Source organism: Solea senegalensis, linkage group LG1 (genome assembly GCF_019176455.1).
Source record: "Solea senegalensis isolate Sse05_10M linkage group LG1, IFAPA_SoseM_1, whole genome shotgun sequence".
NCBI lineage: Eukaryota > Metazoa > Chordata > Actinopteri > Pleuronectiformes > Soleidae > Solea > Solea senegalensis.
The window spans coordinates 31,620,070-31,644,301 of record NC_058021.1 but is presented as its reverse complement, the minus strand read 5'-3'; the positions used below and the strand labels follow the sequence as shown (position 1 = coordinate 31,644,301).

Genomic DNA, 24,232 nt, shown 5'->3' with positions numbered 1-24,232 from the left:
ACATTATATAATGACAATATAAACTATAATTTGCAGGCCCCGAATAACTTGTAATGTTAATATATTAATGTAATTGAGCAAATTAAAGTAAAATAAAGCAAACATTAGAGGAGTTTGAAAAGTCAAAGCACTTTTGCATGAAATTGTGGGTGTTGTGATAGAATTATACACATAAAATTGCCTTTTCTCTCTGTTGTTACTTACTGGATCAACACTGCAACATACTTAATAATGACTGTGTATAAGTTATATAACTTGATTCAAAGTAGATAGATGTATAGATACATGTCAAATTTGTATTTTTCCTCAAAATTGTTGAAAAGAAAGTAAAACAAAGAAGCAAACATTTAAAAAAAACTATAGTAAAAGGAAGTGATATTTGTAGTTAAACACAGTAAAAATCTGCATATTCCACTCCTCTCTTCTGTTTCTACCGCTGCACTACGCGTCTTTACTTTACTTTTCATTGTAACTTGTGTAAAAGGATTGTTCCATACATACATACATCAACTTGACGTACAGCACATACACAGTGGGGTTCCTCAAAGGTGTGTGGATTTAGACATGTGAAATGATGTGCAGTTTAGGGATACGAAAGGAGTCTCTGACAGTTTTACTCTGGTAGGGTTTGGGGTTGAAGACCAAAAACCTCCCACTAACGCTCCGTGAATCAGCAGCCTCCCTCCCTCACTCCCTCGCTCGCTCACTCACATGTCAGCGCACATCTGCTTCCTGTTACAATTCAATTATACTCTTTCTGTACAGGTCAAACTGTACAGAAATGTACAGAACACGAGCAAAGCTACAAAAACACATGCTATTCTGAATTTTGCGGCTGCTATATTTATACACGTATTTAAAAAGAGTCGGAACACATAATGCATCTCTCCCTGTGGTGCCTTCGTTAGAAACTGTGACATTTTAAAAACTCATCCTAATGTTCACACTCTTGTCTGTGGAAAAGAAAAGAAAGATATTCCTGTACTCTACTATTTAAAAAAGGTTGTGAACTCCCAGAAGATCCAGGAGAGGATGTCAGCGCACAAAGAGACGGAAGTGAAGAGAGAGAGAGACGGGACGACCTGAGACCTGATCGAGCACAATTCTTGAATCAACTGTGCTTTGGGGGAAATCTGAAGATCACAGGGAAACTGATGCTTGGAATTCTCTTCCCTCATCAAACTAAACACCACAAACTTTGTTGTGGCGCCGGCCGTGACTGATGTGGCAGATGGCTGCGTGAACCATAAATCACTCAAACCCCCTTCCCCCCCCCGAAGCAGACTGCTCCTCAATAATAAGATGACATTTTTGCTCTGTGTTTAATTATCCGCACAATCGGCAGCAGATGTTTTTCCGGCTGAAGCGGGCGAGTCCACCTGTCGCGCTCCTATAGGTGGTGGCTGCAGAACACCTTTCTGCAATCTGTAATCAACAGTGACTCAAATGTTAGGACAAAGCAGGGATTTGTGTCGACAACCCGGAGGAGTCGCAAGTGTGGTTTGTTACTGGACTTCACCACTAGAGGGCGCAGCACAGAACTCCGAGTGCATAGAACATTTTACAGTAACCTTTACATTACAGTACAGTCACAACATGGCAATAATATTTTGTTTATTTATTAATAGCTTGGTAATCTATAGGCTACTATCAATGTAATATAATAATTCAAACTTATTATTTATTTATTTACTGTTAATTATAACCATATAATAAACTTGAAATTCAATTGCTATTGCCATTTTCTGATGATTACTACAGAAATAAGAACTAAACTGACCTAAAATGATCAACATTTATTTCACTGGGAGCTTTCCGCTTCGTCTTAAAAGACCGGGAACAACAGGGATGCAACCATAGCTTGTGCACTTTATTAATTTGTCCATTTACTTGCACATCTATATTTCAATGTTTGTTTTGGAACTGCCATTCTTGGCCACGTCACCCTTGTGAAAGAGGTCTTGATGTCAATGGGTCTTTTATCTGGATAAATAAAGGTTAAAATAGCTAAAAATAAACAACATAATATCCCAATGTTTACCATACCTTTGCCGTACTGTTTCTGTACAATAATGCAACACATCACCAATTTTACTTTTATGAATTCTTAATGTGTCTTTTACATGAACACACACTTGCTTCTTCATCATGATATTCAGGCAAATTGGATTTATTTAGATTTTATGGCTGTAGAATTGTCAAAGAAATGTTCGATGAGTGCTCTTTTTTCCAAGATAACTTTCTCAACCGTTTAGGAATGTGACACACTGGTGAATCTCCTCTGCGAAGTCCTGAGGGGCTACCGTAATGACAAGTATACGGGCGCAAAGCTCCATTTCTCTGCTTTCCGGGATCCATCCATCCTCGACCACTTTATCCTCCACATGAGGGTCACGCTGACATAGGGCGAAAGGCGGGGACCGCCAGTCCATAGTTTTTGGAGTTTTTAGGTTTTAGGAGTTACGGTAATACATGTCAAATCCTGAGTTGAGTGTTCTGTCCAGGTCTGACATACAGTCCAGTATATACATGGACTCAAACATTCAGGAGAGGAGATGAAACCTCATTTTTTTTTCCCTCTCTTTCCACCTCATTAAGTTTTCACCAATAACCATCTCCAGTGTACAGCGAACCAATGGCGTGTGAGGTAAGTGAGTAACAGAAGCACTGCATCAGCACTGGTGACACGCTGGTACACACCCTCATCCAATCACTGCTGTCCCCGCTGTGTGTGTGTGTGTACATAATCAATCATAACAACTTTTGCCACTGTGTTTCCTCTCAGCCAATCGCACTGAGGACGTCGTGCTGGCTCACGCGGAGCTTTGATTTGAGTTAAAATAAGCGCTGAATCAGACACTGTAGTGTAGATGCTGTGCCACAAACCTCAGTCTCTTGTAGTACTGTTTGACCTTGTCCAGTGAAGCAGCATTGATCTGGGCCTGGTATTCCTCCACTGACACGTTGTCTCTGTAGTAGTAGCCCTCCATGCTCTCCAGCGCTAAAGAGGGATCAGATGAAGAAGAAGGGTGTGTCCTTTGTGTTTACTGCTCATCTACATGCACGCATGCTTTCTGGTCACACGTGGGCTCTACCTTGTGTGAAGAGCACGGGGTAGATCTTGATGCCGCCCCCGTTTCTCAGCCTGAGAGGCAGCTGAGAGAAGTAAAAGCTCTCCAAGTAGAAGCAGACTTTCAAAGTCTGACGGGCGCCCTCCACCTGGTACGAGACGGGCATGTCTGTGAGAGGAGAGGAGAAGAGAGGAGAGGCATGACTCAGAGCACAGTTTAAGGCTTTACTTAAATGTCACACAGCTGAAAAACGTGAGCTAAAGGAAGTCAAGAGGACGTACTGGCCACCAGTGGCTCCCCTTCAAACTGCCGGAAGTAGAACGTGACCTTCTCCAGGTCAATAAGAGCCACCTGAGTGTCCTCCAACATGGCCTGCTCATCAGTCTGAAGAGAGAAAAGACAGCATACTACAGTACAGTTTTCATAAACATCTATATTTTCGGCCAAAGATGAGAGGTCACTGAGTACGAACGAGATCCTCGCATGTCTGCTGACGGGTGTTTTGGTCTGCGAGCACATTTGCTTTTGTTTTGAATGTTTGTGCCTGTGCGCGTGTGTGTGTGCGTGCACGCGTGTCCTATTCAAAGAGCCAGTCATCGTCGCCCTCACACACAAACACGGACATGTGCTTGTTGTGACCACAGAGGTAACATCTCACATATTGAAGGATTCTGACAACTCTGCCTCCCTTTTACTAACTCCTCTCTCCGTTCTTCTCTTTCTTCCTCTCTCTATTCATCACAGCAGCAGCGGCAGTGGTGGAGGAGGAGGAGGAGGATGATTAGGGTCTCTTTCTAAAGACATGATTTTAAATGGTCCAACGTGTGAATTAAGTGCGTCTGTTTGCCCCTGCTGTGTGTGGGCAAAGTCACATCAACACACCTATGTGGCACGCACACAGAGACGGATAAAAGGAGCGCACTGACATTTTACAGCAATCTCCTCATGGTACTTTTTTTTTGTTCCACAGGGACACTTGAAAGCGGGAGGGGGAGACAGACACTTAAGAGACAAAATGAGACAGCTTGGCAGCAGGAAGAGGGAAATGCGTCAATGATTTTTCTGGGGACCCGATGTTAGCCGCACACAGTTTCTGTCCAAAATACACTTTTACAGCACTTCCTGTGAGTCTGATTCCCAGTGACAGGAGACACAAATAGACGCTAAAATAGCTCAAATGTTTTTATATGTGGTTGATGATGCAAAATGCAGAAAAAGGGAGCACGGATGGAGGATATGAAAGTTGACAGCGTCTCAGTTACTCACATTACAGTTAAGTTTCAGACTTACTAGCCTAACTTTAGGACACCTTCGAACTGATTCATGAAATCCAGGGAGGGGAAGGTTAATCTGGATCTCAGTGAGGTCACAGTGTGTGATGTTAAATCATCCACATTTACTGTTCATAATGAACTAAATCAGGGACAAATGAGGTTTGATGCCAAAGTAAGATGAAATATTGTTTATTTATATCAGTATGCATTTCTGTCCATTTCTTCTTTCCATTTTACATGTTCTAGCTCAATTTTTAGGGCGTTTTTGGTGGCAAAACCCTCACAAAGCAGACTGATTTATGTTTATTTGCGGGCACTGTGTTGCGGTTTGCTTGTGTTGATTTTTTTTGCATGTTCTCCTGTCTGTGTGTGGGATTTTCTTTTTTGGGTAACTCCAGCTTCCTCCCTGCAGACTGCGATATCCCTGTTCTAGTCTGGCACTTACCAGATTGGGGGAAAGCAGGGACTGGAAGTGGAAGAGAAGCCCTGCGCTGGCAATCTGCTCCAGCCAGCGGCGGCTGACTTCCTGAGCCTCCTGAAGGTCCTGGGGGTCAGAGCCGTCTTGATCCGTCTCTCTGTTCACACTGTGGAACTGAAGCATGACCATAAAAGAGCTAAATTATATTAAAAAAAAAATATATGTATAAAAATTATTCCTTTGATCTATTCCAAAGACGACGCTGGAGTCGCTTACCTGGTTGAGGACGGCGAGGAGATGCTCCGCGAAGGCGCACACGGCCGCGACGAGAGACTGACAGAACACCATGTCTCGACGCAGCTGGATCTCCGAGTCTGACGGGACAAACAAAAGAAAGTGAAAAACTGTAAGACACAAGATTAATAACCGTGGCGTACGGCGGTAAAGGTTAGAAATATAAATTGTTATGGAAAAATAACATAGTCATACTGTAGCGCTGTAGGACAAAATACAACACCGTTTTCAATATTAGCAGCAGGGGGGAAAAAGTGACAGGTGTGGCCAAGTGAAAAATAATAGCGACTACAATTTCCAGAGGAAATGGGCTCAGCAATCCACTGAGTCACAAATAAATATAATAAATAAATTTTCCGACAGCACAAACCGTTGCGTAATTGTGTTAATGCAAAGTGCGCTTGCGCAAACGTGTCGTCTTGGTGTTAAAGGGTTAATACCAACACAGAATTGTCCAAGTTTTGAATGAAAAGGAGCAGAAAGAAGCATAATCTTATGGACTCTGCCTCTTTGATGTAGAGTCTCAGGTTTCTTTGCTCAGGTTCAGGATTCTTTTCACAGAAATGCAACGTTCCATCGAAGGTAAGAAAGGCTAAGGCATACCTGTGTACTGCAGTAAAACCAAGAGCAGTCTCGTCTTCACCTCTGAAAAACACCAGCAAACACAGTTACACACACACACACACACAGAATCACCTACTACAAACAACATGTTCGTTTGACCTTCATTAGAAACTCGAGCGCTTTAAGTAATAAACAGGAGAATGCTGAGTAACTCTCCTGCTCTTTCTGTTGCAGCTCCACAGCTGTTTATCTCCACACACATATAAGGGGAAGGGGGGAAAAAAAGCATCGTAAAACACAGCCAAAGGCAAAGATAATAACATAAATCCACATTTGTTTATAGTCATATCAGAGCTGCGGAGAGCTTGGCAGAATTCTGCACTGCATGAAAAAAAAAAGAAAAAAACACACAGGGTGTACACAGGTTAAGCTGTGCCTTAATGTTGACTTTGCTTATTTGGACTTTTCTCTGTAGTGAGTGACCGCCAGCTCACCTTTCCCAGGAGTGTCATGTGGTTGAGCCTGGATCCTGTTTGTATTTGCATACGTTTGCCTGTTGTGGCGAGTGTGTACATCTACATCTACGTGCGTGTGTGTGTGTGCGCCAACCAGTGTTGTCAGACGGAAAATAAATAATTATCTTGCAATAAGTGCCTGAATACGACATTTAATAGCAAAACTTAGCTATTAACGTGGAGCTTTGGTCATTTGAATAGAAGGCAACTGTTCATCTATGCGTCACATGGTTTACCTTCAAAATAAAAGCCTAAACATCCACACACCATGCCGCTGCTTTATACAGAAGGAACATAACTCAAAACTGAACTGCTGGTCTTCCCAGCAGGGCAAACTGATGCTAGCCTACTTAAATGCTCTCGTATAGGCTTATGTTAACCCTCGACTACTCCGTTCATCAAAGGATTGTCGTCTGGTGGTGCCAACACCCCGCACAAGACAATCCGGACTCTTTTCACGGGTCGTTCCACACTGGTGGAATGACTTACCGAGTGCTACCAGAACAGGGGTGTCGATCTGCTGTCTATCTTCGAGAAGCTGTTGAAAACCCAGCTCTTCCAAGAGCATCTTCTGTCCTAGCACTTACCTTTACCCCCTCCCCTGCACGATCGCCTTCTGCACTTGGATCCACCTGTTCTTTCCAAGACTTCTTCTACAGTATGTCACTTATTCCTCTTTCATAAGTCGCCTTGGATTAAAAACATCTGTTGAATGCTTACATGTAAATGTAACTCAGAGGCATTAAAAGAACAACTTATCGTACATTTGAAATAGTCTGATCGTACAATGGGTGATATTATCGTACAATCATGATAGTCATCGTACTGACACAGAGCCACACACTGTATTTGATTTCTTATCTGGATATAGCATAAGGGGAACCTCACTGAGTTGTTTTATTACTGGGGTTTAAATGTATGTATCCAGAGAGCAGTGAAAGTTAGCGGACCTGCAACTACACAACCTGAGCAGAGGTTATTACTGCATCTAATAAATATCATGAGGGACACGGGAGAATAATGCACTCCCCCCACCTCGCCAAATGTTCATTTAACAGGATAAATGTTCAACGTGATTGTTTGAGAAAGCTTTAATCTCCAAACAAAGTGTGTGTGTGTGTGTGTGTGTGAACTCACCTTCGACATATTTAGCGATGGTTTGTGTGAGAGTCTGAACGCTGCTGGGAAGGTTCCAGGGATCCTGCTTGACATGGAGACGCAGCTTCTTGGTGCAGTTCACCCTGGGATCCATCTCCTGCTGAAACTCTGACATAAAAACACACAGAAGACGCGAGAGCAACATGAATAAACACAGGCTGAGAGAACTGCAACAACCTGCTGCAATCATTTGCGAATAATTCACCTGAGAAAAGACTAAATTAAGCTGCTTCATTGATGCATTGATTTTCCTCTTTATCGTATTTTATCTTTTAACACCTCCAAGGTCATGTTAAGGGAACAACACGCACTAAGGTATGGTTCATGTCTCTATATCAATGGTTTTTATAGTGTGTATTGGAGGATAACAACCACCCTGGTGCAAATCACCACCTCTAAAAACTAACCAAAAAATAACTTAATACCAAAAAATACCCTTAATCTCATCACATCTTATTGGTTAACTCTGCTCTCAGCTCCATTCAGAGACTTTTTAATGGCCTCGTAAAGTCTCCCCTACTTAACAATAAGCAGATGAACTCTTTCAATTACACTTGAATTAAAGTCTTTGTCATGATTTAGGATTGTTCGCTAAAAAACCCACATGAAAAGAAAAGGAAAAAATAAATAATGCTAATAAAAAATTAAGACTCCTCTGCAGCTTTTCTTTTCTCTCCTCTGATCAATAATCTCTCTTCATCTCTGGTTTCCTGTCTTCCCTTTCTTGCTCTAAATCTGTCTTATTAACAACGTGTTCTTCTTCCTTTATTGAGTCGGTTGCCCTTTTTTTATTTTTTTATTGGCAAATCTTACAAACAGAAACAAACGGCACAAAGTCGTCCCGTGAAATCACTCTCTCTGTCCGTCTATAATCTATCGGACCAGTTTACAGCTGCGTCTAATCTCCGCGTCGCTGTATATAAAAAAACACCTTTTTTCCCCTCCAAACTCAACACTGACGGAGAACAGAGCCGCGCTAGAAAGGCGGTGTTTGTTTGCGTGTGAATGTGAGTGTCGGAGCGTGACACAGCGAGAGATCAGAAGCAGGAATGCTCCACTTGAGTTGAGATAATCCCCCCCCTTTGCCGTGTTATCAACCACACGTATTACTGGAGGTTGAGATGGATCAGTGCTGATCAAGGCCTCCGTATCCCTCCTCGAGGCATTTATGTACACACACACACACACACGAACCACAAGCATACTTATTTTCATTTCAAACAACAGCAGAGGGGAGTCTGTGCACCAAATGGGTGTCTAAGTTTAGAGGCTATACTTATCAAAACATGTGGGTAATCTGCTCTTTAGCGCCGACTCAACACACATATTATTTTCAAGGACATACAAAACCTGTTCATCCTATCAGAGGTTATAAAAACCTCTACTTGTTTGACACAAGCTCACAGTAGAGTCTGTGAACCACGCGTGTAGGAAAGCAAAACAACGAAAAGAAAGGAAACAAACGTTTCATTTGAGCATAGTTTCTGTCTCTCTCTCTCTCTATCTTATCTTCCTTTCAGAATGTGGCGAGTCATCTGAACAGTCCGTGTTTTGTAGTGTGGGGGAAAGAATAGGAGAGGATAGGATAAGAATTAAATTTAACCACTTCCAGCGACATTTCCGACATTTTACTGTGAGAGATAAATTGTAACAATAGCCAGCACCGCCGCCGCAGCGAAACACCAAGGCCAAGATGAGGTTGGGTGGCAAATAAACACCAAGCGAGCGAAAACAAACTCATCTGATTACAGAGAAAGAGCAACAAAAGCTGTTACAGGGTCACTTTTTTCCGTTTGACTGCCAAGGAGTAGCGACGATAACCGTTAGAGGGAGAGATGAGTTTGCAACTAACTAACTAACTAACTAACAACGCTACACAAAACCTCTGAGAGAAGAGCTGATGGGGAAAGAAGAAGATTCTTTCTGTCTCTCCGCCATGTCTCTTCAGTCACATCTGACAACAGGAAGTTGTACCCCCTCCGTGCAGACGGCTGCATCGTTTACAGCAGAGGTGTTAAACTGGCGGCCCGTGGTCCACATTCAGCCACAACGACCTCACCTTCTTTTAAACACAGTTGTCAACATTATTAGTATGATTTTAAGTATATAGCATATTATAGATCATTCCATATCAAAATCAAGCACTTTTACTCTGAAATTCTGCAAAATATCATCATGAGTATATTCATTGCGATGTTATGATGGAATATTATGTTTTAATTTCCAAGTTCTTGCTACTGAAGCGTTTTTTTTTACCCCACTTTCTGTTCTCTAGACCCCCCTTGACCAGACTAGACGCTCATTGGCCCCCCAGGTCATCGGAGTTTGACAGCTCTGGTTTAGAGAATCTAAAGTTCTGTTTTCTCTCAGTATCGTGCAGTTTCTTTCCTCTCCCACCCAGGTCTGAGATATTCAGTATTTATTTATAAGAATGAATATTTTGTATAACTGTCACACGTCTTAGTGGCTGCACCGTGTTATGGGATGTAGTGTTTCTGTTGCTATCGCTGTCTCTTGGTGTAACACTCACCCTGTAATCCTCTTCCAGGTGTGAAGCACTTTGTCTGCTCGAAGGCCCGAGCGACCACCGCTCCTCTCAGCATGCTGGTGATGCAGTCCACCTGAGGAAAGCACACGGGTCAAATTGTGGCATTTGTAAAACACATAAATCACACACACACACACAGAATCCTGCTGGTGATTATAATTTGCTATGCAGTGTATACACAAAAGCAGAGGAGGGCAGAGAAGCTGTTCTACAATAAAACAAATGACAGGAAGCGGCCAAATAGTGCAGAAACAGCAAGGCACAGCGTTTTTCTGCACTTCCATTGTGGACGGCGACTTCCTGATAAGTCTGCAGCCGAGCTCGAGCTCATTACTTTACAGAGGCACAGTGGGTTTCTTCACCGACTCACCTGGCTGAACAAATGCTCCAGGAAGCTGTGAAGTTTCTTCTGCTTATCGTGGGACAGCCACACGCTGGAGGGCATCTCATCGCCTGCAGACGTGTGATCACATGTCGTCAGCATCTGTCTCCACAACTACACTCATGTGGGACTTATATACACACACACATATATGTAATATAGTATATAAAAACATATAGGCGCTCAAGTTCAAAGCGTGTGTATTTTGATTTGCGTCATGGATGAAGGAATGGGATCAGACAAAGCTGTGTGAGGTGTGTGTGTGTGGCTCAGTGTGTGACTGAGACATCCTAAGAGACAGCAGGGAAGGATATTTGACAGGATACACAGCTGCGGAAGACGTTAATGACAAATCCAGCTGAGACGTGTAGCCAAACGCCTGCCATATCCAATTACATTACACTCCGGCCCCCTTTTTTTTTTTTGGTTGTTGTTTCTCAGCCTCCACGAAACGTAGCGAGACTGTCACACATGGAGCGACTTTATGGATTATATGATTATTATGTTATGATTAAATAGTGTACATACTGCAGTGCGTATCACTAAACAATGGCTTTCTGTGTAAAGATACGGTGGAGTCACGGCGTCCTGAGCACAGAGTTAAGCCCCTCTCCCCCTTTGTGTGTGTGTGTGTGTTGATCTTCTCTGTTTTTTTGGTAGCCTGCCAGGGCATGTGTTCATGTTAGTGCATGTGTGTGTTCATGTTATTGACTCCTCCTCCTCCCACTGTGAGACCATTGATAAATCTCACACTCAGAATGCGACACGGCTCCTTTTCTTTCAGAGCAAACAAACACTGTGAACACACCTGTCAGCTGACAGTCACATAATCTACCTATCCTTATTTCGATACGCTCCACAGATATCACACAAAAAACACATGACACTCGCCAGTGAATACTGTGCATATACCGTACTGCTGAAATACTTTACTGTTAATGTGAAGAGAATAATGCGTGTGTGTGTGTGTGTGTGTGTGTGTGTGCACCTGAGTCCATGTCGTCACTGTGAACATAGGAGCTGCAGTGGCTGCTGCAGATACTGGTGAAGGAGGCGATGGAGTTTCTGTTGCTGTTACAGTCACTGAGGAGAAATGACCAGAAGAAAACACCATACAACTTCATTTGAATAGAATTCAGTAATAATCAATGAATACAGACTTCTGAATTCTCAGTCTGAGGTGCAAAAATCTACACTACTGAACAAACTGCAAGTAATAATGCCGGTTAACTTAACTACTATTACTATACTATACTTGCCAATATGTTATCTGTTAATCAATTACCGAATTAAGCTACTTTGGTAAACAATTCATTGTTTTTTATGATTAAATTTAAATATGTTCTGGTTTATTTGACCAACAAATCATTTATTTTGAGAAAGAAAATAATCCATTATCATAATTGATTTTGAAGATAATCGTCAGTTGCTGCCCTATCTGTGATTACTTATTTGTGTTTATCAGTTATTTAAAAAACGTCTTGTTCATGCTTGAATCTTGTATTGTCCATAAAAAAATGTACTTCAGTCTATTCTTTAAACTGTGGAACACGGCGTCATAGAGTGAAATTCTGCACCTCTACTCCGCGTTATCACCCCTGACTGCACTCATACCTGTACGAGTCTCTGTTGCTGATTGTGTCGTGTCCAGAGTCCTCCTGCTCGTCCCCGGCGACGTTAAAACACACTTTCTTGCCGTTGCGCTCGCCCTTCTCCCCCTCGCTCTCTGCAGAGATGTAACTCTCTGGGGTCCTCACCTCTGACGTCGGAGGGTGCGTGATGGAGGACAGAATGCTGATGGAATGAGACAAAAGGGAGGGAAGAGGAAACCAGCAGAGAGAGAGGGAGAGAGACTTTACATTGTGAAGCTGAAAGACATTTGTCCAAAACTACCACTAAAGACAGCATGATAAAAACAACTCGTTTGATGCAACTGACGCTGCACAGGAAGCTACGTTACGTACAATCTGGGCTCCGACAGCTGAGTGAGCGGGCGGGCCAAACAAAACCACAACCTGTTTGTTTGTGCTCGGCTTCTGCACCAACAGCGTCCGACGGTCAAAGATCCTGCATCGTATTAATAGGTTAAAAGACGTAGCGGGGGTCACAGCAGCTGTGTCAACACGCTGATGCGACTACACTGCTTCAGAGATCAGCTCCTCTCGCTCTGCTCTGCTCTGCTCTCCATTAGGTCACTATCAGAGGAGCAGGAAGAGACCAGGCCGGGATATTTTTAAAGTTGGAGCAACACATGGCGGCATTTAGGGCCATATTCCATTTTTTTTTTTTTTGATGTCTTTTTTGATGTCTCACCACGCTCATACTTTGACACGCGATGTCTGTTTACATTTCAGGACTATTTTAATTTGTGTCTACTTACATTTTCCATTGTGTCATAACATCAGCCTTAAGGATGTTTCGAAGCGGAGGCGGCGGGGAGGAGGGGCCGCTGAAATAAACAACCTGTCCAACTTATGTTACCCACATGCATCTTAGATTTTTATGCCTCTTCATGATTCCATTCCACCCTCCTCCTCCTCCCCCCCACTTTGCCTCCATTGGCCTCTTTCCTACCCATTCACAGGCTGCCTGGGCCACAGCGATGCCCTCATTATGGTCCTCTCCAGGAGCCACCACAATGTCTCCAAAAAGAAGATTGGCATTCCATCACTATGGGGAAGCCCTTCAGGCTCCGTGATTGGCTGATCGGTTAATAAAGAAATGAGCACAGTTTGGGGCCTTTGGGGTGCAAACTGAGCGAGGGAGCAAAGGAGAATAACAATGACTGGATCACAGAAGGAGCTTTAACAAAAAAAGAGAGAGAGCGAGAGAGAGAGGGGGGGAAAAAACAGAAAAAGAACGAGTGCCGGCCAAAGTACACGACTACTTACCGCGGGCAATCAGTGAGATCTCTTAATCTCTCACAGGAAACCCTTTAACCTACTTTGACACATTAAACCATTGGGTCTGTGAGTGCATTTGCATCACAAAGCTCCGTATCAGTCAGCTTCACGCCAGGACATTTGCATGACGCTGTTTTCAATCTAAACGGAGGTAAAGAAATGGACGCTGAGAAACCTCTGCCTCTCAGGACACTCGCTGTTAATGATGTGCAGAGAATAAGGAAGCGATATGGAAAAGGAAAGGGAGGAGACTTTGTGTAAAGTACATCAGCAGACGCGTTCTCACATCGCCGTGACCCCCGCGCGTCTGTGACACAGGTTCACAGGCCGCTGCCTCAAAATGGATTCTCCCAATATCAGCCAAGAAATGATGCAACAGCGTCTTACATCCAGTTGTTTTCCCTTCCTAAATTACTCGGGGATATTTCTAATCTACTACAAATTTACCACAGACATCCGGTCTTGACTTTGAGTTTGGACTCGGAGGGGGTCACGCTTGACATAGCACACAAAAGAGGCCTTATAAATATGGCCACAGGTCATTATTACAACATTATAAAGTGGTGTTGTCCAAGTGAGGCACACCCAGCGCAGGAGGAGAAAGGCAGAGACACGGGGAGTGACTAATGTCTGCATCTATGTGTACAGACAGCTGTGTGTGGAAAGCAAAGGGTAGAGGAAATAAGGAAGGACAAAGAGGAAACTTATGGGGGCTGAGACAGGGCAGGGCGGGGGGGTGTGAACAATAAAAGTAGCAAAATGACCATACACCGCACCAAATGAAGAGCTCAGGAGTGTCCGACACACCCCACACAGGTCAGAGCGATGCACCGTGGCTGAAGCGACTGCGATCCCACACGCTCATCTGTAACAAGTCCCTGGAAAAGGTCACATCCCCCCCCCCCCACCACTCTGCCCTCTCACCAGTGCCGTCTTGCATCATTTGAGTGCATGTGGATGCATCGGCGCCTAATTGGCAGTGACATGAGTGTGTCAGGAAAAAAAAGAAAAGAAAAGTCCAGACGTTAATAAGAGCAGCCGTGCTGTGGAAGTCATCTCATTATGACTGCAGCGAGGTGACAGATCCACTCCATCCAGTGAGTTTTAATGTCATTCTGCAAACGCTGCCTCCGCAGATGAGGAGACGTCTAATGATCTGAGGCAGCAAAATGATCATAAAAGACATGCATCAGTTGCAATCATCGCTTGTCTACAGATAATTAGCAGATACCGCGTCGAGAGAAACTTGCTCATCATCATCATCTTGTGTCTTTAACATGTCGGCAGTTCACCTGGTGCGGTTACACGCCCTCGAGGTCACAGAGATTGTGTTTCCTGTGTTTGGGGGATTGGACGGTGCAGTGTTTCCCATTTCCTGTTGCACGGCTGCGTGCGCGCGTGCGCGCGTGCGTGCATGCGTGCGTCTCCAGACAATGACCTCTCCAAACATGCTACACACAGAGTTGCCCCGGCAGGAAACATCGATCTAAAACATGCACATTCCTTATCAAGTATAAAACCCTCTGCACAAGTAGAACACTTGCATACACCGCATGTTGTTTAGGTTACAGCTCGTTATGTGAGGCAATGTGGTTTCACAGAGCATCTCACAATCAGTAGTGAAGTGTCTCTTTCTATCACAGGAAAGTGTTTTGAAGGGCTTCAAAAAAAAAGCATTCATTTCACCCCTTTGTTTTGCAATTTGTGGGGGAATATGAGTGGATTCATCTCAAAACTCTGGCTGTTTAACCCTCTTATGACCATCATGAACATCAGGCAGCCTGGATTTGTTCTTTTATGGCTGTAGAATTGTCAAAAACTGTTCAATGAGTGAGTGTTTCTGCCCCTTTTTCCAAGATAACTTTCACTTTTCCATTATCTGAGTTATTCAACCATTTAGGAATCACGGTACTAAGAAGCTGCCATCCCAAAACGTGTGACGCGCTGGTGAATCTTGATTCTGTGATTGGACGCTCGTTCAACAGAAGTCCTGAGTGGCTACCGTAATGACAAGTAAATGGGAGCAATTAAAGCTCCATTTCTCTGCTTTCCCCGGTACCCATCCATCCGTCTTCTACTGCTTTTCTCTCCACAAGAGGGTCGTGGGTTGGTGCTGTGCCAATCTCAGCTGACATAGGGCGAAAGGTGGGGGTCACACCCTGGACAGATCGCCAGTTAATAGATTTCTAGAAAGGTCTAGGAGTTGCGAAGTGAAAACAAGAAAGAAACGCAGCTATTTCCTGTGCAGGTGTGATTGACCGGCATCACCTCGACAAGTACTACACTGAAATCACAATTGGAAACAAAGCAAATAGCAAAATGGAAAGACTACAATGTTCAATTCAGTAATTCTCCATCTTCATTTAGATTCTACAGCACAGGAAAATATTCAACTAACAAATTACATTTCACTCACTCGTGAATGTGGGCCCCGTGTGTCTCCATCTCTGTGACAACGGTGGTGAGTTTGTACAGGAGTTTCTGGTACGCGTCCAGCGTGAGCAGGTCGTCTTCCCTGAGCAGGAAGCGGAGGCCGTGTCCCTCTGTCCTGCCCAGGCTGTGACCCGACGGCGCTGCCATGGTGGTGATGGTGTGCTGGACGTTGACCATGGGGCTCAGCTTCCCTGAAGCAGCAAAGACGCTGTCAGAAAAAGTACTGAATATATAAAAGCACATACAAAGCTAATATTTGAACTCACCTTGCTCGGCACTGCTGCGTCGTCCCTTCTCCGGCGTGTGTTTCCGGTTGTCCAGCTGCACGCCAAAGGCGCTGCCCAGAGAGGTGGTGGTTTTGGGGTAGGAGACGTCCATCACGTTGATGTGACAGTTTGTGGGGCAGAAGTCGCTGCTGTGGAGAGGAGACACCTTGGCCTTGGCCTGCTTGAAGGTGGGCCACGCTCTGTTCTTCAGGACTCTGGCAAACTGACATGAAAAAGATGGATGGCAACAAGAGTTGGAGAGGAGGAGGAGGAGGAGAAGAAAAAAAGAAAACGTATTAGTATTGTGAGCGAGAAGTGTTTATCTTTCACTACAGTGGCACCGACCACACACCGCACAACTGGCTGCTTATAATCAATAGTAATCAAACGTGGAAAATAGGTTCTGGGAATGAAAAGTTCAGACTGCACAGGCTGGAAAAGTGTGAACATTAAAAAAAAGATTCACTACTTCACATTCTGTCTATGATTTATTTTCATCATCTCACTCCATCATTAAAGCATTTGGTCATTTGTTTGTTGTTGTTGTTGTTCTTATTGTGTCAGGGTTTGGTCTTAGTGTGCTGTGATCTTCATGTGAAAGCTGGCTCTACCAGACAGTAACTTATTTTGAAACTCTTGTGGGTGGCCACACCGTTTAGCCTTTACAGCAACAAGACGCGGGTTCATGACCTGGTTGGTTTGCATGTTTCTCCCTGTGTGTGTGTGGGAGGGTTGGGGTTCTCCGGGTTCTCCGGTTTCCTCCCACAGTCCACAGACATGCAAAATTTGGGGTTTAGGCAATTGGACACTCTAAATTGACTGTAGGTGAGAGTGGATGGTCGTTTGTCGTTGTGTCCCTGTGATGGACTGGTGACCTTCCTGTCACTTCCTGTGTGCAGCACCAGGATGTCGCACAAGATCTAAAGAGCTAGAAACACAGAGAGAGACGTGTGGGGACTCTTTTGTTTATATTTAAATGTCTCACACTACACTTTTAAAAAGGAGAGAAATAAATTTGATTTACAACTTTGTTGTTCTTTAAAAGGTACGGTGGTGTTTTTTAATTTGCTTCAGGTGAAGCCTTTATCTCAGTGATACCAAACACACTTGACCTCAAACGGGTGTTTTTGTGCTTTGAATATTTCAGATAAGTTAGTTTTAATTGCTTCGTGCATATCATACACTACTAAATGATTGTAAACGCCCTTTGGGGGTGGCTTAATGCGACTTTATCCATCTGTCTACGCTCCACATGTGACCCAAACTTCCTCTACATGCTAAGAGATAGCATCTCTGTGTAAAACATCATACACAGAACATCACAAACACATTTGATTTCTGTGTAGCACTTGCTTGCACTCTCCTTGAACCCTGGATGATTCCTTGGATGTTTGTTAGAAAGCAGATGCTTTAAAAGCACGGGATGGGTTTCCAGCTGCGGCTTGGGTTGTCCGGTAATATAATCATAATTTCATTTATAGTGGGGTCCAAAAGTCTGACACATCTGGATCCCCAAAAAATGAACGTAAGCTAAACATTTCACCTCGCTTGCCTCGGTTATCTCGGATAGTTTGAGGCTGCTGCTCCGAGAACTTTGATGTGGTCCAGACAGACCACGGAGTGACCTCTCAAGTTCACGTCGATCCCTTTTTTTCCTCCTCCCTTTGCTCTGTCCAACTGTCACTCTGTCTCCATTCCTTTATTCTTCCTCTTTCACCATCCCCTGCGTTCTCTCTCGGGGTCTGAGCAGGAATGCTACAATGCGGGAGGGGATCTTACACAACACAAACGTCCTGGCTGTGGCTGAGCACGGCTATTTTTAAGTGACTGGTAATTAATCCAAGGCTCGCTCCGACACTGAGTCAGATCTTTTCCGTTGCTCTCCTACGCTCACACTTGCATCGCATTAGGAGTGTTTTTCGGCCCGAGGACACGTGATCACAGATGAGGAGGAAAATTTAGGAAAAAAATACTTGAGCTGTAACCTAATTACACAACAAAATGCCAGATGATAATCACACAGAGTCAGTGACAAACACTTCTTGGCTTGTCTTTTTTCTTCACTTGCAGGTCACTGAGAGCAAATGACATCACACGATGTTGTGTTTAAGAGTTCGACTTCACTGTGACACGGTGATGTCAGCACGTTTGAGAAAACAAGCAAAAACAAGCTTAAAGGAAATGTTTGCCTTTTCACCACCTTTCATTATAGGGAGGAGACGCAGCCAGCGCATCGTGGATGTTACCATAAAGCTTTTTGTCACTAAAGCGGGAGATCTACTGTGAAAACTATGTTAAAGTGGATTTTCTACACCAGCTGCATTCTGGTTTTATAAATAACCAAAACAAAAAATACTAAAAAGCTGTCATATGCAGATCATAGGAGGGTAATCTCTGCCACAGCAGACAGACTGATCTCCAGTCCCATTAACCCTTTAACACCTAAGCCTCAAATGTTCTTCAAGGCTTTTTCGCTTATTTTAAAGGAAAGGAAATCATCTTTATTGTCATTATACAACCGAAACTGCACAACGAAATTTCAAGGTCAGATGGAGGGCTGATCAGAGCTGCTGCGACTGAACGTCCCGCCACAATGGATCAACCTGACTGAATGTGTGTAACATTCTAACATGTCTAGATCCCAGACTGGGAGTTGAACCCAGCACCTTCTTGCTGTGAGGCAACAGTGCTAACTACTACACTGTGCCACTGTGCCACCACCACCATGAAAGGGCCAGAAAATGTCCTGTGAGTGAGTTGCTTATGCCCATTTTTCCAGAATAACTTTCAATATCTGGCCGTTATTTACAATTTACTGCCATGTTAAATGTATGTATTAACAGTTTAAAATGAAGAAAAGCTAAAGTTTTGTTTAAAATCAAAACAAGTTGTTTTTGCACGCTAAATTTGAAATTTGAACAGTATCAAACATATTTAAAATAACATTTGTTTGAGTCTTTGTCTCAATGTCCAAAAACAGGCCAAAAAATGCAAACTTATGCACAGGCATTTTTCTGATAGCAAAACCAACAAACCACCGCGTAATTACGTTAATGCAAAGTGTCGCCTGTGATACAAAGGGTTAAAAGTAACAAAGACGCAAAGGAAGAGACCTTTGTTTGTACAAATAAAGAAACAAAAGCCTCTTTGTCGCCGTCAGAGCAGCTCAGGATTACTTACCTTCCTGTAGTTGGTGATGCGCCGGTTGATGTGCTCCACCCTGTCACCGCACATGGCACTGAAGCGCTGCTGCAGCTCCTCGGGGATCACGTCACAGCTGGAGCTCAACCTGCCACACATCTGCACCAGCGTGTCATCGTTGCGTGCCAGCGTCTCCAGGATCTGCTCGTGGAAAAGAGAGTCAGGCGTGATTAACTGATACGACAATTCTTCCCAAATCCCTGTTGGAGCACATGGTGGAATGTAAATGAACGAACAAGATCTCTCTTCTTTTTTTTTCCACTGGAAAACAAAGTTGAATTTGGCCGGAGGGTTGATTTCTCCGACAGGACTTAATGAACAGCTAAAGTAAAAACTTCCAAAGAACTGTTTATAAATCCAAGGAGATAAGGTCAGATTGTGACACACACACACACACACACACACACACACACAGAGGGACGCAGACTCTCCAGATGAGAAATTAGATACGACGAGGAAGAGAGACACAAATCTCTGAGCTGTCTTAATGAGTTGCCCAACGAGAGGAGAGGCAACAAAAAAAAAGGTGGTGAAGGAAACGCAGGACGAGCAGGAAGACAAGCTGTGCATCCCAACAATGTGTTATGAAACTCAACATCACACAGGTCTCTGAGGACAACGCAGGCGGCTTAAGCAGATGTTTATAATAATACCATAATTACTTTTCATATGGAGGAATGGGAAACTACTTATAGTCACAAGGGATACAGGATTTTTTTTCTTCTTTTATATGAACATGACTGGGTTTCATCGAGGACTTTTAAGGTCTTCAGAAAGCAAAGATTGCTTCAGATTCAAAAGTGACCATGCTGTGAACTTTTCTTATTTTCACACCAAATATGCAGAGTTATATCTACGTTTTATTGATTCTTCTTCGCGGATGACATCACAGCCAAGCATTTAACACAGCAGGGAAGTAGCGCGACGGACGCGACTTTAAACACCGAGACGTTCGGTCCACAGAAGAAGTGTCGCACTCGACTTCACGTGCAATTTGCGATCAACTCTTAATTATCACTCAGAGACTGAACGATTACACGTTCCACTTAGCTTTCACGTTCACCCAGATATTCAGGAAAAAAAAAAATCATAATTAATTTAGACTTTATCTGCTGCTCCCCTGCTGCCTGGTGAGAGATAAAAGCACTGTCATGGTTTGTTTATGTCTTTATTGGTTTCCTCCCCTCATCAACTAAGGTGAAGATGTGATAAAAATCACCCGTTTTCGCCCCTCGACTGCTTTCTTTTAACCACAGCCATCCAGAATTTACACAATTTGCATAATGTCACGGCCTAAACTACGTTGAGGTCATAAATTCTAATTAAAGTTTTTTTGTCACAGCACAGCACTTTAATGAGTTTAGTTTGGTGATTTGGTTGGACGAAACTAATCAAACACAGTGAATTACGAGCACCACGGTTTTCCACAAATTCCACAAAAATGGAGCGTTTCATTTGTTTCAGCTGCCTTTTGATGAGGTCATTTTGCTTTGTGGAGCTGCTGCTGCTGCTATGTTTTACAAAAGGGTTTTGCTTTTGAAGATCAACATAAATAATACAGTTTCAAAATGCTGCAATGCTTGTCTGTACACAACACACTGCCAGAAGTCTACAGTACCTGCTGCTGCTCCTGCAAAGACTTCACAATAAAGGCTTTTACTTTGAAACGGGTATAGTTAGTACATGCTGTGTTTGTGACACGTGTGTCAGATAAAGCTATTGAGTGGAACAGATATTAAAAAAAGAAAAAGAAATGACCTTCAGGTTTGAAATTAACAGTTAAGAAAATAACTTATTAAAGACTGATCTAGGAAGAGTCCTTTACATGAAAAGAGAAAGATACAGTATCTTTCAATTTATATGTCTTACATCAAGATAATTTACCGGGAAATCATACTTTGTGCCTTCCTAAGTAAAATGTTTAAAGATAAAAAAAGCCTCTAAAAAAAACCCCAAGAAAATATAGCCACTTTTGGGCGAAAATGACTTGCTTGATCTGCGAGTGCTGCTTGAAACAAGAAAAAAACTTGAAACAAGTCAAATTATCTTAAGTATCTTCAGCTTCAATAAGTAAATAAGTCCAAAAAATGGTGCGATTAGATAAATGCACTGAATTCAAGTCAGTTAAACTAGTACAGTCTAGTCGCCTACAACTAACCACAGAGACTCATTACACACATGATACGGTTTAAATGTTGGACGATACCTTTGCAGTGAGGCTGAAGAATCCTTTCGGTTCAACCATTTTCTCCAGCACCTGGCACTTGATGCCGGCCGTGCTGTCGTACTCGTACACCACTCCGTACTCCAGGTGGACGTTGTCCACCGTCAGACTCACGTGGTCCTTCTTCCCGTCAATGATGGCTATCGTGTTGAACTTGTCCATCACCTCTGAGATCGGAGAGAGAGGAGAGCAAAGAGACCGAGATTTCTGTTAACATGACAGCAACACACACACAAATCACGAGAATGATGTGGTGATTATGAGTGGTGATGAACATAAATAATCCCCCCCCTCCCCCCAATCGTCGCCACAAAACGAATGGGAACAGACGTTTGGCACCGTAGGAGGTCTCAGACCTCTGAAACGCAGCGTGAATCAAAGGAAGAGCCCTCGACTCAAATCATGAGCAATTCCAACAGCATTAAGTTAACTGGGCCTTTGCAAGCGCAATAACTTAATACGGCAATAAATTCTAACTCCGGAGCTGTTTGCTATGATGGAACAGCTTTTCCAGTTTTACTTGCTCGCTGGGATCCATAAATTGCGGGGGGTGGGGAGGGGGGGTTAACACTCGACGAGCCAGAGGTGGCAGCTGTTCTCAGACTAACACACTCCAGATGAGCCCGTTTGGAGCCGTGTCCGACTTGTTAACCAGAACAGGCGACAGGCTTTTGTGTTCCCGCGTGAAACAAGCCTGCGTTACATCGTCGGACACCTCTGTGCGGTTTCTGTGTGTGTGTGTGTGTGTGTGCGTTCAGTCACCTTCCACTTTGCAGTCGAAGCCGTCGCCGTTCTCCTCAGTGGTGGCTCTCTGGCTGGTCTTGTGGTTGTCGTCCTGCGCGCTCTCGTTGTTGTTGTACACCCATCTTATGGTATCTTGCTGCACAACAATAAAAAAGGTTTGCCTGCATTTAAAAACATTATTGAAAATGTTTGTGCATCGTTAAAAAAAGCAAAGAAATGATTGAAACCAAATGTGTTTTTTTCTTCTTCCAACACGTTGGACTTGACTCTGACGCTACACTGTCAAACATCTGTGTGCTTTCCTCTCATCTTAAATGATCTGGAAGCATTTTAGTCACACAAACGGAAACACAAATCAGTTTATCCGAGCATAAATCACATCCCTCCAAAAAAAACAAAAACAAAACAAGATATGATTTCTATTACTAGAAATATAGGAGATTAAAAAATTCTAACTTTCTGTGTGTATGGTACAAAGCTGAGGTTTGGGTTTGATTGCAGCATGTTTGGCTGATTCCACCCAGATACGCTGGGCAGTGAGTGACACAGCTGGGCTGGCAGAAGCTTTCACAGACATATGGAAACGTGGTGGTCGGTGACACCGCAGAAGCAAACCCATGCCAATCTCATCAGCCCACTGTGGTGTGTGCGTCGCAGCCGTGTGTGCACCTATCTGCCTGTCTTTCTGTCTGTCTGTGCTCTCCACACCCAAACCCACAGCAGCTTTTCTGCCAAGGTTACACACTGTGCCTGCCTACTGCTCTGTGGTCTTCTAATGTACAACCACACACACTAAACACAGAAAGAGACAGAGAAAGAGAGGGTGGTTCCTCCGTGTCCATACTTAACATAAACCAGATCCCCCAGTTGACTTGAAACCCTGCAGTGCTTCATTAAGTCCTACTGGAGCGGACTTAAAGTGACACACTGCACTCATTCACAACACACACCTTATTTTACACACTATTTCCCACCTTCAGCAGGTGGAGAGAGCTTGTCTGCTGTCATCCACTTTCCCTGAGGAAAGAAAACTGGGCCCGGCCATATCCTACATCCCCCTCCCCCCCTCTCTCTGACTCCAGCCACCCCCAGATCCTTTCCCACCTCTCACTGCAGCAGCGTGCCAGTCTCCCACAGCAGTCCCACTCCTGTGAGCCAGAGGTCAGCACTGGAGGAGCCAAAACTACTATTATTTCTGTGTAATGACCCAGGGGAAGGAAAGACAGAGTCAGAGAAAGAGAGAGTGATATGAAGGTAAAAAGAGAGAGCACTAGGAGGTCTGCATTTTTCTCACAGCCCTCTCTTTCTGCTCTTTTACGATCTCCCACACTTCATCTAGTTTCACTGCACACTTTCAGCATGTTTTCTTCTCCTCTCTCACCTGCGAGGGCCGCCGGTACTTCCTGCACGCCGTGACGTGAGCGATGACGCTGGCGTGGCTCTCCTTGCTCACGTTGATGCCGTTCACCTTGATGATGCACTGTCCCGGGTGGAGGCCAGCGATGGCTGCCACCGTGCCTGTTGTGAGGGAAAGAGAGAGACGCACACGATCAGAAAGAAACAAACAAAATACAAACACCTGTGACATTTTCTACATCCTGTACACAAAAGTTGGCTCAACTAGGTTCCTTTTTTCTTTTTTTTTTAAAATTGTATTTACACGTTAATTTCCTGTTTTGGCAGCTCAGGGGGAGTGTGAGTGTGAGAGAGAGCATGAGAGGAGGGAAGTTGTTTATCTGGGAGAGACGAGGGCCTTTCTGTGGGACGCAGTTCAGAGCCTCAAGGTTTTACAGCTATCGGAAGGAAGTGCACGGCAGACAAAATATTCCTCCCCCTTTGTTTTCATAGCTCCTCAAACACTAACACTCCATGCATACTCTCACACTGCACTATACATAGTTTTACATTCCCCTCACTGAGTTATATCAGGAAATATAAGCTCTAAGCTATAAGCTCTCGCTTCCTCTGCTGTCTCAGTGAAGAACACGCTACAGGCCAAAGCAAGAACACTAAGACTATGTGGTCAACATAGGCGGTGTAGACATTTATAACTGCATATTTTTGCAGAGAAAGCACGTTTTTTTGTTTTAAACAGAAAATATGACACAATAAAAGCATACTTTTTTACTATTTAAGAGACGCAATGTAGGATTTCAACCTTCAAATAATGTTTAAAGATTATTTTGATGGTACATCAACGTCTGCCAAAAATATTTTATTGAATTTCTGTTGGTCGA

General features: G+C 43.7%; 1 protein-coding gene across 1 annotated transcript in view; it reads right to left on the bottom strand.

Annotated features, from left to right (window-relative positions):
* Positions 1–24,232, bottom strand: part of prex2 (phosphatidylinositol-3,4,5-trisphosphate-dependent Rac exchange factor 2) — a 90,483-nt gene that overhangs the window by 19,166 nt on the left and 47,085 nt on the right. Inside the window, exons 20-36 of the mRNA XM_044029828.1 lie at positions 23,377–23,513; positions 22,014–22,131; positions 21,234–21,418; positions 19,007–19,168; positions 15,827–16,049; positions 15,544–15,751; positions 11,839–12,018; positions 11,213–11,307; positions 10,213–10,295; positions 9,825–9,915; positions 7,274–7,402; positions 5,661–5,702; positions 5,040–5,137; positions 4,791–4,937; positions 3,353–3,455; positions 3,096–3,239; positions 2,887–3,001 (exon numbers count right to left, since the gene is read on the bottom strand). Of these exons, the coding sequence (XP_043885763.1) occupies positions 2,887–3,001; positions 3,096–3,239; positions 3,353–3,455; positions 4,791–4,937; positions 5,040–5,137; positions 5,661–5,702; positions 7,274–7,402; positions 9,825–9,915; positions 10,213–10,295; positions 11,213–11,307; positions 11,839–12,018; positions 15,544–15,751; positions 15,827–16,049; positions 19,007–19,168; positions 21,234–21,418; positions 22,014–22,131; positions 23,377–23,513 (2,260 nt within the window). The remainder of the gene's footprint in view (positions 1–2,886; positions 3,002–3,095; positions 3,240–3,352; positions 3,456–4,790; positions 4,938–5,039; positions 5,138–5,660; positions 5,703–7,273; positions 7,403–9,824; positions 9,916–10,212; positions 10,296–11,212; positions 11,308–11,838; positions 12,019–15,543; positions 15,752–15,826; positions 16,050–19,006; positions 19,169–21,233; positions 21,419–22,013; positions 22,132–23,376; positions 23,514–24,232) is intronic.